Source organism: Erinaceus europaeus, chromosome 7 (assembly GCF_950295315.1).
Source record: "Erinaceus europaeus chromosome 7, mEriEur2.1, whole genome shotgun sequence".
NCBI lineage: Eukaryota > Metazoa > Chordata > Mammalia > Eulipotyphla > Erinaceidae > Erinaceus > Erinaceus europaeus.
In genome coordinates this window covers 15,041,653-15,052,197 of record NC_080168.1, presented here as the reverse complement: position 1 = coordinate 15,052,197, position 10,545 = coordinate 15,041,653, and the positions used below count along the sequence as shown (strand labels likewise).

Genomic DNA, 10,545 nt, shown 5'->3' with positions numbered 1-10,545 from the left:
AGCCAGAGCTGAGCCAGTGCTCTGGTAAAAAAAAAAAAAAAAATTCCTTCAATATGGCAAGTGCTAGGCTCAAACCTGCATCATACACATGTCAAAGCAGTGCACTATCCAAGAAAGCTATTTTGCCAGCTCCCCTGTTTTTTGTTTGTTTGTCATCAGGGTTATCACTGGGGCTTGGTGTCTGCACAATGAATCCTTTTTTTTTTTTCTTTTAAAGAATTCTTTCAGTTAGAGTTTGAGAGAAGTTGAGAGGGAATTGGGGGATACAGAGAGGGAGAGAAAAAGAGAGACACCTGCAACACTGCTTTACCACTTGTGAAGCTTCACCCTGCAGGTGTTTGAACTCTGGTCCTTGTGTGTTACCCCCTTCCCCCCAACCCCCTGTTCTGGCTTTTAACACAACGCTGCCTGCCTCTTGTCAACGAGAACAGGATTAAACAGTTTTTGAGGACTTCTGATCTGAATCACCATGAGTCTTGCTGGGATCATTTCTAGCTCACAGTTCCCTTTTTGTTCAGAAGGGAATGCTCTTATTTTAAAGGTTCAGGGAATTTGTAAATTTACTGCCGAACCATTTTCTTCCAAGGTGATTTTTTTCCCTCTTGTCATTTTGTATTCTCATCAACAATAGATGAAAGCTTTGGTCACTCCACACCCTAACACTTGATATTATCGTGGTATCTAATTTAAGCTCAGCAGTGGGGATGTAGTATCTCACTGTGGTGTGTTCACATTTCCCTGGCGTCCAAAGAAAGGGATCTAGCTCTTTTTCAGGAGCAGTTGTAGACATTCACTTAAGAGCCTTTTAAAAGCTGGGCTGCTTATTTTTTAACAAATTTATTTATTTATTTATTGTATAGAGAGGGAAGAAGGGGAGAGCGAGCGAGCTGCGACATTGCCTTGCATCTCATGAAGCGTCCCCCCGCAGGTGGGGGCCCGGGGCTTGCACACTCTAACATGTGCACTCAACCAGGTGCGCCACCACCCGACCCCTAGTTATTTTTTTTCAGAGCACTGCTTAGCTCTGGTTTATGGTAGCGCTGGAGATTGAACCCAGGACCTTGGAGCCTTGGGCATGAAAGTCTTTTTGCATCACCATTATGCTGTCTCCCCGGCCCCTGGATTATTTATCTTTTCCTGGCTGATCCGTGGGTATGCTTTTTGTATCAACGTATAGTTTTTTGAAACCCCACTAGCGTCCTAATGCCCTAGGGGACAGAAAACAAGACAGCCCTTCCGCCCTGTGAAATTTGCATGCTTCCGAGGGAGGCGACAGTAATTGCATCAGCCTTAAAAGGAGGCCAGGGACGCCGTGAGAAGCAGGTCAGCAGCTGCTCAGGAAAGCAGGACGGCCGCTCGTTTAGGGGACGCTGGGCTGGAGCAAAGATCTGAAGAAAGGAGGAGCCCTCCCTGAGGTGGTGATTTGCTCCAGTGTGACTGATGCTCCAAGGGGGAGGAGGGGCGGGTTTATAAGTGAGTGACAGGTGGGGGGGCGGGCGGCTGCCTAGCTGTGGGCGAGCGCCTCAAACCAGCTGGAGCCACCTGACCGGTCCCGGGAAGACGTCACCCGGGCCGGTCACAAATAGCCGGCCCCGCCCCGTCTCCCGGCAGCCCTCGCGGCGCCCCGGCCCCCTTTGACGGGTCTAGTAGTTTCCGCGGCACCGGCGCCCCGCCCGCCCGGCCCCCCTCCCCCCCCGCGCGCACAGCCGGCCCGGCGCGTCCTACGCAGCAGCCGCGAGCAGCGCGGCCGGTGCCAGACGGTTCCCGGCGGGGTCCGGGCGGGGCGCTGCAGGAGGTGCGGGCGGGGGACCCGGGCTCAGCGGCTGCAGGGAGGGGGTTGCTCCGGCAGGGCTGTGCGGGCCTGGGCATCGAGATAGCCGGGGCGCCCGGCCGCGCCCTCCCGATAACGCCGCCCGAGGGAGCCTCCCGCACAGCCCAGCGCCTCCCGCCACCTGGGGGGCCCCGGGGGAAGGTCTCCATCCCGGGGGCGTCCTCAGCTCGCTCCCCCTCCTGCTTTCTCGCCTCCCCAGGAGCGGCCTGCTGAGCGCCCAGTTGCCATGGCGTCCTACTACGAGGTCCTGGACGTGCCCCGGAGCGCGTCCCCCGAGGACATCAAGAAGGCGTAAGTGTCCCCTCTGCTGGGACCCACAGCGCCAGCGCCGGGGCCGGGGGCCGGGACAGGTGGGGTGGGGCAGGGGCGACGCTGTGAGATAGGAGGAGACACCCCACCTCCCTGGAGCAGAAGGTCCACAGAGTGAAGATCTGTTGGAGCTGACCTGGTGGGCGCTTCTCCAGGGGTCTCTCCTCCCTGCCCCTCCCCTTTACCGCTCCCCCCATCCAAAGAGACGCCCAGACACTGTCCCGGCAGGGGACAGTAGTGCCCCTGTCTACTCTCCGTGACCCATGGCCCCGCCCCCGGGCTGTCACCTCCATATCATCACCTCCATATTGTCACCTGCTAGCACGGGCAGACTTGGCACCGTACGGGCATCAGTGAAACCCCACAGAGACTCCCCCGTTTTCATCTGGGGTGCAGGTGCCCGTTGCTGGAAAGGCAGTGGTGGGATGATGGGAACACAGGGGGTGCTGTTGTCCTGACCCACCTCCCTGAACCCCCTTCCCTCGCCCGCAGGTACCGGAAGAAGGCGCTGCAGTGGCACCCAGACAAGAACCCAGATAATAAAGAGTTTGCGGAGCGGAAGTTCAAGGAAGTCGCTGAGGCCTATGAAGTGCTCTCAGACAGTAAGGGCTGGGGCAGGGTTTCAGCGTGGCACTCCCACTGTGCCCAGCGTCACTCCTTCCCAAAGCCATGCCATCCATCACCAGCCTAGTCTCTTCCAGATATCCAAGTCCTCACCTGACATCTAAGTGCATCCTGTCCCCAACCCCATGGGGTTTTCTTCTTTGCTTCCATTCAGATGAGCACCTGTTGTGTGCCAAGCACCCTCATTCTGCCCCCACCCTTGCCTCAGGATCTGGCGACCAGCAGAAGGACACAGGCAGGTGACTCATGTGCACTGAGTCGCCTCTGTGCCAGGCATTGGGAGGCGTGTGGGTCTAGGAGTATTCATCTCCCCGAGCCTTCACTGCCACGGTGCTAGGCAGAATTCATTGCCCTCATTTCACAGACAAGGAAACTGAGGCTCAGGGAGCTGAAGTAACTTCCTCAAGGCCACACAGAGCTGGAATGTGAATCCAGGTCTGCCTTGTTCATTAAAAAAAGAAAAATGTTGATTGTAGCTCAGGGGTAGAGTGCATGCTTTGCATGCATGAGGTTCTTGGCACCCCTCTCCCCCCAAAATGTTCACTGAATGATTCTGCTGCCATACCCTTACTGGGTACTTGGAACACTGGAGAAAGAGCAAGCACTGTGGTAGGATTATCGCAGTGTGGTTAGGGAAGTATAAATACAGAGTTCATGCCACTACACAGTTAGGGGATTCCAAAAGAAAGTGGCAGTCACGTGATAGGGCGCCTATTCTTGTGCAGGTGGTCCCCAGCAGACCTCTGTGAGGATGTGGCATTTGGGTTAAGCCCTGATTAATATCCACACAGTACTAATTAGCTAACACTTAGAGAACACTTTCTGGGCACTGGGCTGGGTTATCTCTCTTCTTCCTTTCAGAAACCTTATGAGGTAGGTGCCTTTCCTCTGCCCATTTTTCAGATGAGAAGAAGCCACTGTGAAGGACTGAGCCCCCAAGTCCCCTGTCACTATCCCCCAAATATCGGTCTCTGGGCAAGGGGAGGCCTTCACCCCAGAGGGAGGGAGACAGGATCTGCCCTCTCTTTCCAGAGCATAAGCGGGAACTCTACGACCGTTATGGCCGGGAAGGGCTGACCGGGGCAGGTAAGTGGAGAGGAGAGGACCCCCAGGGTAGAAGTGGGCCAGGGAGGAGCAGGGAGAAGGGGAGGGTGTGGCCAGGTCTCCCAAGGGGTCCCCTGATGCAGGGCAAGATGCAAGCCAAAGACATCATCTTCTTATCCCCTCTCCAGGAACTGGCCCATCCCGGACGGAAGCAGGTGGCAGCAGCGGTGGGCCCGGCTTCACTTTCAGCTTCCGCAGCCCGGAGGAGGTCTTCCGGGAGTTCTTCGGGAGTGGAGACCCGTTTGCAGAGCTCTTTGGTGAGTGGACTCTGGAGGCTTCACTTTAGCTTTAGTCTTCACCGCATGATTCTTGGCAGAATTCATCACCCTCATTTCACAGGCAAGGAAACTGAGGCCTAGGGAGTTGAAGTAACTTCCTTAAGGCCTCACAGAGCTGGAAAGTAAATCCAGGTTTGCCTCGTTCATTTAGAAAAAATGGTGTGGCTTTAGCCACACCAGCAGGCTTTGCCTTAGCCCGAGGTAGGAAGGAAGTAGGATTTCACAGAGGATTTTGTGGGGGTGAACCCAGCGAGGAGGGGCTAGGTTAGAACCTTCCATGAACTGAAGCCATGTGACTCCTCCAGAGACTCTGTCTTTTTGTCTGCTTTCATATTTGGTGCCGGGAGTTGAGCCTAGAGCCTCATGTATGCAAAAAGCACGTGCTCTGCCATTGAGCTCCCTCCCCTGTCCCAGAGATTCGCCTTCTTAAATGGTGACAACAATAGCGCTCTGTTAGACCTCCACAATGACAGTGGAAACAAGCTTCCAAGCCTCAAAGCACATGACAGTCATAATGACTTTGGCTAGTGACCCTTGGGGGTGGCTCCTATTGTTAAGAGTTTTTGCTTCCCTCTGTGCTCTGATTCTGCAAGGTGGATAACTGTACCCCCATTTACCGATGAGGAACTGAGGCAGAAATTACCTTGCTTAGCGGTATTACATACACAGCGAATGACAGAGCCAAGGCATTTGGCTGCATCTGACTGACACATACCTGCACACGCGCCTCCCCCCCTTTTGTTCCTCTGTCCTTTACAGTGGCCAGTGAGCTTCTTCACGTACAGTGCCAGAAAGGACTTCAGTTAGGCAGTAAGCCCAAACAGTGGCTGAGGAGGTGCCTCAGAGGTAGAGCTCAGAACTTGCACCACATATGCCAGACTGATACACTGATTCTGTTTTTCACACGTGTCAATTAATAACATATATTTTTTTCTCATCTACTTAAATGTTTTCATTTTGTTGGATAGACATAGAAATCAAGATGGAAAGGGGACATAGGAAGAGAGAAAGAGAGACACCCGCAGCACTGCTTCACTGCTGGTGAGGTGGGCCCTGGGGGTTTGAACTGTGTCGGTCCTTGTGCATAGTGATATGTAAGCTCAATTGGGTGCACCACCACCTGGACCCTCCACATATTTTATTTATTTATTTATTCTTAATGCCCAATCAAATGAAGGAGAAAGGCCAATAGCATTGTTGTAGCAAAACAGACTACTCAGCAGTGCCACCATGAGCCAGAGCTGAGCAGTGCTCTGGTCATAGAAGGATTCCCATAAGCTGGGACTCGGTCAGCTCTCTCGAGCTGCTGACTGTGTTTCTGCTTCCTGCTGCAGATGACCTGGGCCCCTTCTCGGAGCTGCAAAGCAGAGCCCCCCGACACTCAGGGCCCTTCTTTACCTTCTCTTCCTCCTTCCCTGGCCACTCTGGTAAGTGCTGTCTCTCCCCATGGACACCCCTGGCCTCAACAGATATCTCCTCTCCTCTGGTGAGATCTGGAGCCCTGTCTCCACTGGGCAGTTCTTTGGGGAGACTTCCCCCTCCATACTCCCTGAGCTACTGACTGATTGTGACCCCTGTGGGCTGTGTATCCAGCCTCCAGCTAACTCCCTCTCCTCTACCCTTTCCTTCCCATGCCAGATTTCTCCTCCTCCTCGTTCTCCTTCAGTCCCGGGGCCGGTGCTTTCCGTTCTGTCTCCACGTCCACCACCTTTGTCCAGGGGCGCCGCATCACGACTCGCAGGTGAGGGCTACCGGGGGCCATCCAGGTGGAGGGGGAGACGGGCAGAGCCTTGTCCATCCCGCTCACCGGCCCTGTCTCCCACAGAATCACGGAGAACGGGCAGGAGCGGGTAGAAGTGGAGGAGGACGGGCAGCTCAAGTCAGTCACCATCAATGGTAAGGAGCTGCTCTCCCACTTGCCCCCTGGCAGGAAGCCCCAGGCTTCACCTCTCCAAAATGCTCTTTTCTGAATCCCCTTGGGATAGGGAAGGAAGCCAGATCCTGACCCTCTTCTGGAAGGGGGTCGAGAGGGGACGCTTGAGTCTCTGCAGGCCAAGTCACTTCCACCACACCACTGGTGGGTGTCTGGGGTTTGCAGGGCACTTGTGTTCATACAGCATCAGCCCCTCACTATGTCCTGCCTGTTCTCAAAAGAGCCAAGGGACAGGCAGGACAGGTCACCTTTCCTGCTTTTCCTTTGAGGAGACCAAGTAAGCAGCAGTGTGATGAAACAAACTTGATTCCCAGGGAACCCTGGGTCCAGGTTTTTTTCCTGCCCAGTGAAGGATGCCTGACTGCTGGACTGTTCCCAGAGAACTGGGGGCTTAAGGATGCTACCATGGTGACCTCACAGGCCTGCCGACTTCAGGAATGCTGGTGCTCAGTGCTTTCCAGGAACCCTTATTGGAGGAGTCGTTCATTTATCAGAGAGACAGACAGACAGACAGACAGACTGACGGATTGAAACTAGAGCACTGCTCAGCTCTGGCATGGGTGGTGTCAGGTCTGGAACCCAGGACCTCAGACATGTCAGTCCTGTGCTCCAGCTCATCCCTGAAGCAGTGTGTCAGTGGGAGCCCTGTCATCATCCTACCTTTTTAAAGATTTGCTTATTTATTTATTTTTTAATATTTATTTTACTTATTTATTCCCTTTTGTTGCCCTTGTTGTTTTATTGTTGTTGTTGTTGGATAGGACAGAGAGAAATGGAGAGAGGAGGGGAAGACAGAGAGGAGGAGAGAAAGATAGACACCTGCAGACCTGCCTCACCGCCTGTGAAGCGACTCCCCTGCAGGTGGGGAGCCAGGATTCGAACCGGGATCCTTATGCTGGTCCTTGTGCTTTGCGCCACCTGCGTTTAACCCGCTGCGCTACAGCCCGACTCCCAGATTTGCTTATTTTTATAGAGACAGAAAATTAGAGGGAAGGGGGACTAGAGAGGGAGAGGGAGAGAAGACCTGCAGTTCTGCTCCATTGCTTATGAAGCTTCCCCCTTGCAGGTGGGGACCAGGGTAGCAGGTGCATCTCTACTGAAGATGTGTTTACTTATTAAGCGTAAGCGCAAACCAGGGGGGTCAGGTGGTAGCACATCCGGTTAAGTGCACATATCATTATGCTTAAGGACCTGGGTTCAAACCTGCTCCCCACCTGCAGGGAGGCCTCTTCATGAGCAGTGAAGCAGGCCTGCAGGTGTCTTTTATCTTTTTTTCTCCCTATCTCCCCTTCCCCTCTCAATTTCTGTCTTGTCAAATAAAAATAGAAAGGAAAAAAAAAAAGGCTACCTGGAGTACTGGATTCATAGTGCAGACACCAAGCCCCAGAGATAATCCTGGTGGCAATAAATAGATAAAATGATAATAAAAGAGCAAACCAGAGCAGCACTCTGGCATATGGAGTGCTGAGGATTGGTCTCAAGACTTCATGCTTGAGAGTCCAGCGCACTATCCACTGCACCACCTGGGCTGCTATCATTCCCATTTTATAGTTGAGGGAAGGGATACATAGGGAGTGGAGTGTTTTCCTGGTGAGGCTGGTGGAGCTGGACACCTGCCCAAATGCCCAGTCACCCCTCTGGGTACTCAGATACATGCAGTTGGCAGCCTGGCAGTGTTCCCTGGCCTGGGTTCCAGGACTTATGGTGGCCATGCCTCCCACAGGCGTCCCCGATGACCTGGCGCTGGGCTTGGAGCTGAGCCGTCGAGAGCAGCAGCCAGCGGTCAGCTCCCGGGCCACAAGCACTCAGGTGCGGCAGGCCCCTGCCCCTCGGCCCTCTGACAGTGACCTCTCTGATGACGAGGACCTGCAGCTCGCCATGGCCTACAGCCTGTCAGAGATGGAGGCGTCTGGGAAGAAACCGGCAGGTGGGCGGGGGGCTCAGCACCGACGGCAGGGGCAGTACCAGGATCGGGGTGTAGGTGGTGCCGAGCGTGCCAGGGGGGACCCGGCAAGGCCTAGCCCATCCCCAGAGGAGAAGACCTCTCGCTGCCTTATCTTCTGATCATCACCAGACCAATTGGGGTGACTGGGGGGTCCTGCCTGTGGTTGGGAGAGCTGGGGCGGGGTGCCCTCTCTAGCACCAGACACCCTCTGCTGGGGGGTGGGGTAGGCCCACCCCCACTCTAGAGTGGACTCACCATTTGCTGTGCTCAGCCCGGGTCGGATAGGTGCCCAGGGCGGAGGCCTGCGTAGTCTTGTTAGGACTAAGAGTCGGGAAGGGCATGCATGGTGGGGGTCGGGCGCTTGGTGCCCAGGTCTTCGCCACCCACGTTGCTGATGATGGCAAGGAAGGAGGACTTGGCCCGGGGCTTCTCCACTGGGAAGTCTCCCGCTGTCCTGTCCAGCTTCACCGCTCCCCCCCCCCCCACCACGCTGGGTTTTGTTGCCGTCTGAGTTCTGACCTTCTGTCTGCTGCCTCCCTCCTGCTGCCATGTATCCTCTTTGTTCGCACTCTATTCTCCCTAACCCCTGCGGGGCGCACTGCTTGCTTTCACTGCTGTCTGGCTGGGACTCCCTTCTTTCTCCCCTCTGCCCGAGAAGGTCTCAGTGTGGCCTGTAAGGCCGGCAGGTCTTCAGGGAGAGGCTAGCTGGGTGGGGCGGGAGCCTCTCAGCCGTCCAGATCTGGAGCCGGAGCCCACTCCTCCTCCCTTCCTCTTGCGGCCTCAGCCTGCCCCAGGCCTCGGGACTAGGCAGAGGTGAGGCCGGCTAACCCTGGAGAGGTGGGGCAGGGCCTGGGTGACCCAGGAGGGGGGCCGCCGCGGGGGCTGCACCCCATCCTCCTCCACCATGCATCAGGGGGCTCAGGGAGAGGCCACAGGGCTAGCCCAGGGCTGCATGCTGGCTCCGCCCACGACCGCTGGCTGCTGACCCTCTCTCCTTGTCACTGCCCCTGCTCTCTTCCCAGATGTGTTCTGAGCTGGATGTCCGGGATGCAGAGTCGCTGCACAGCTCCAACAGGACAGCGCCCTCCTCCCCCTCACCCGCACAGAGCTGGGGGGCGGGTGGGAGGCCTCTGGTAGTCTTAGCGTGTGAATTCTTTACTGGGTCTTTGGTGCTGTCTCAGAGACTACAGGTCCCAGAATGCAGCGCACGACACCTCACTTCTGCGAGTTCCTGCTTAAGGGGCAGCGGTGCCTGGTTGTGGCGCTATGCATCTTGGGACATGTAGTTTTAGCCCAGGCCAACCTGCTTGCTGAGAGCCGGAGGGCGTCTTGTCATTTTGTTCCTGGCAAGGGTGACGAGAAAGTGGGTGAAGGGCCATGAGTCTGAGCCTTGGTATCCCCTGAGACCTTTTACTGGTGCCCGGGGCTGAGCACGCACTTCAAATCCTGCACCACTGGGGAGAAGCTATTTCCTGTGGCAGCCCTGTGTTGGACTTGGGATGGAATCAGCATGAAGTGACCCCAGGAAGCTGATGGGCCTGGACTGGCAGAGAGCTCAGAGGGGAAGGCCGCCTCCGTGTGTGTGTGTGTGTGTGTGTGTGTGTGTGTGTGGCAGGACTGGCATGTGATGGGAGCTCCAGGCATGTTGCTGCTTGTATGGCTTTTTATTTTATTTTGGCCTTGGACCCTGCTGTCTGTTCTTTCTCTACAACACCATAGATGAATGGCCTCTCCTCCCTGCCTGCGGAGCCCTGTGGCCCAGCCCAGGGAGGGGAGGGGCAGAGCCAGGTGTTGGCAGCCTCTGTGACAGTGAGTCTCAGAGACTCTACCAAAGCCAGCTGGGCTGAGCTCAGATCGAGAGGGAAACACTGGAAACTAATAAAACTGAGTTTTATTGAGTGCTTGGTGGTGTGTTGTATTCCTGTGTCTCCCTATGTTCCCCCAGGGAGGAATGACGACGACATACCCCTTGGGACCAGCAGGTATGTCCCCATGACTGGGACCCATCTCCAGTTCCCTGCAGCATAGCTGGGATTAGACCAAGTCAATACCAAATGCTTGGGGCAGCAGAAAGCAGCTAGCTCAGACTTGCTTGTCCCTGTTGGGTGGGGCTCGCACCTGCCCCACCTAAGACCCTGAGCCCTGGTCCCAGAGGTACCGGGCCCAGGAAGAAGAGAGCCTCTTCTGTCTCCAGACATCTGCAAAGACACTCACCCGGTCACAGGATAAGCACCTGTTGTTGAGAGCAAGTGGGGCAAGACCAGCACTTGCCCTCCCATCCAGGGGAGGAACTTAGCTTCACCACCTAGGATTTTTTTTTCAAAGTGAGTGAGCAGCCCTGACAGAGCAATGTCCAGTTTCTACTTCAAATGAGGGTGAACCTACTGGACGTTGGGAACCAACTGTTCTGTGTGCAGCCTCTGAGATGCCAAACATACAGGGACTGAGCCTCCACAGAGCTCAGGTGTGGCCCCAGGTGGCCACCAGCACTTGACCTAGTTTCATGTGTGGACACAGAGCC

The 10,545-nt window shown here is 55.5% G+C and overlaps 1 protein-coding gene across 3 annotated transcripts; it reads left to right on the top strand.

Moving 5' to 3' along the window:
* Positions 1–1,623: 1,623 nt before the first annotated feature.
* Positions 1,624–9,925, top strand: DNAJB2 (DnaJ heat shock protein family (Hsp40) member B2). 3 transcript variants are annotated; one of them, XM_060193848.1, is made up of 11 exons: positions 1,627–1,795; positions 2,031–2,122; positions 2,633–2,742; positions 3,797–3,850; positions 3,997–4,125; positions 5,481–5,573; positions 5,785–5,887; positions 5,972–6,042; positions 7,803–8,006; positions 8,809–8,837; positions 9,047–9,925. In XM_060193848.1, the coding sequence occupies exons 2-10, from the start codon at positions 2,058–2,060 to the stop codon at positions 8,829–8,831; spliced, it is 852 nt and encodes a 283-aa protein (XP_060049831.1). In that variant the 5' UTR covers positions 1,627–1,795; positions 2,031–2,057; the 3' UTR covers positions 8,832–8,837; positions 9,047–9,925. The 3 variants fall into 3 exon arrangements, 2 of the variants coding, with proteins under 2 accessions (XP_060049831.1, XP_060049832.1); XR_009550635.1 differs by having other exon boundaries at positions 1,624–1,795; positions 7,803–8,837; XM_060193849.1 differs by lacking the exon at positions 8,809–8,837 and having other exon boundaries at positions 1,630–1,795.
* Positions 9,926–10,545: the final 620 nt, after the last annotated feature.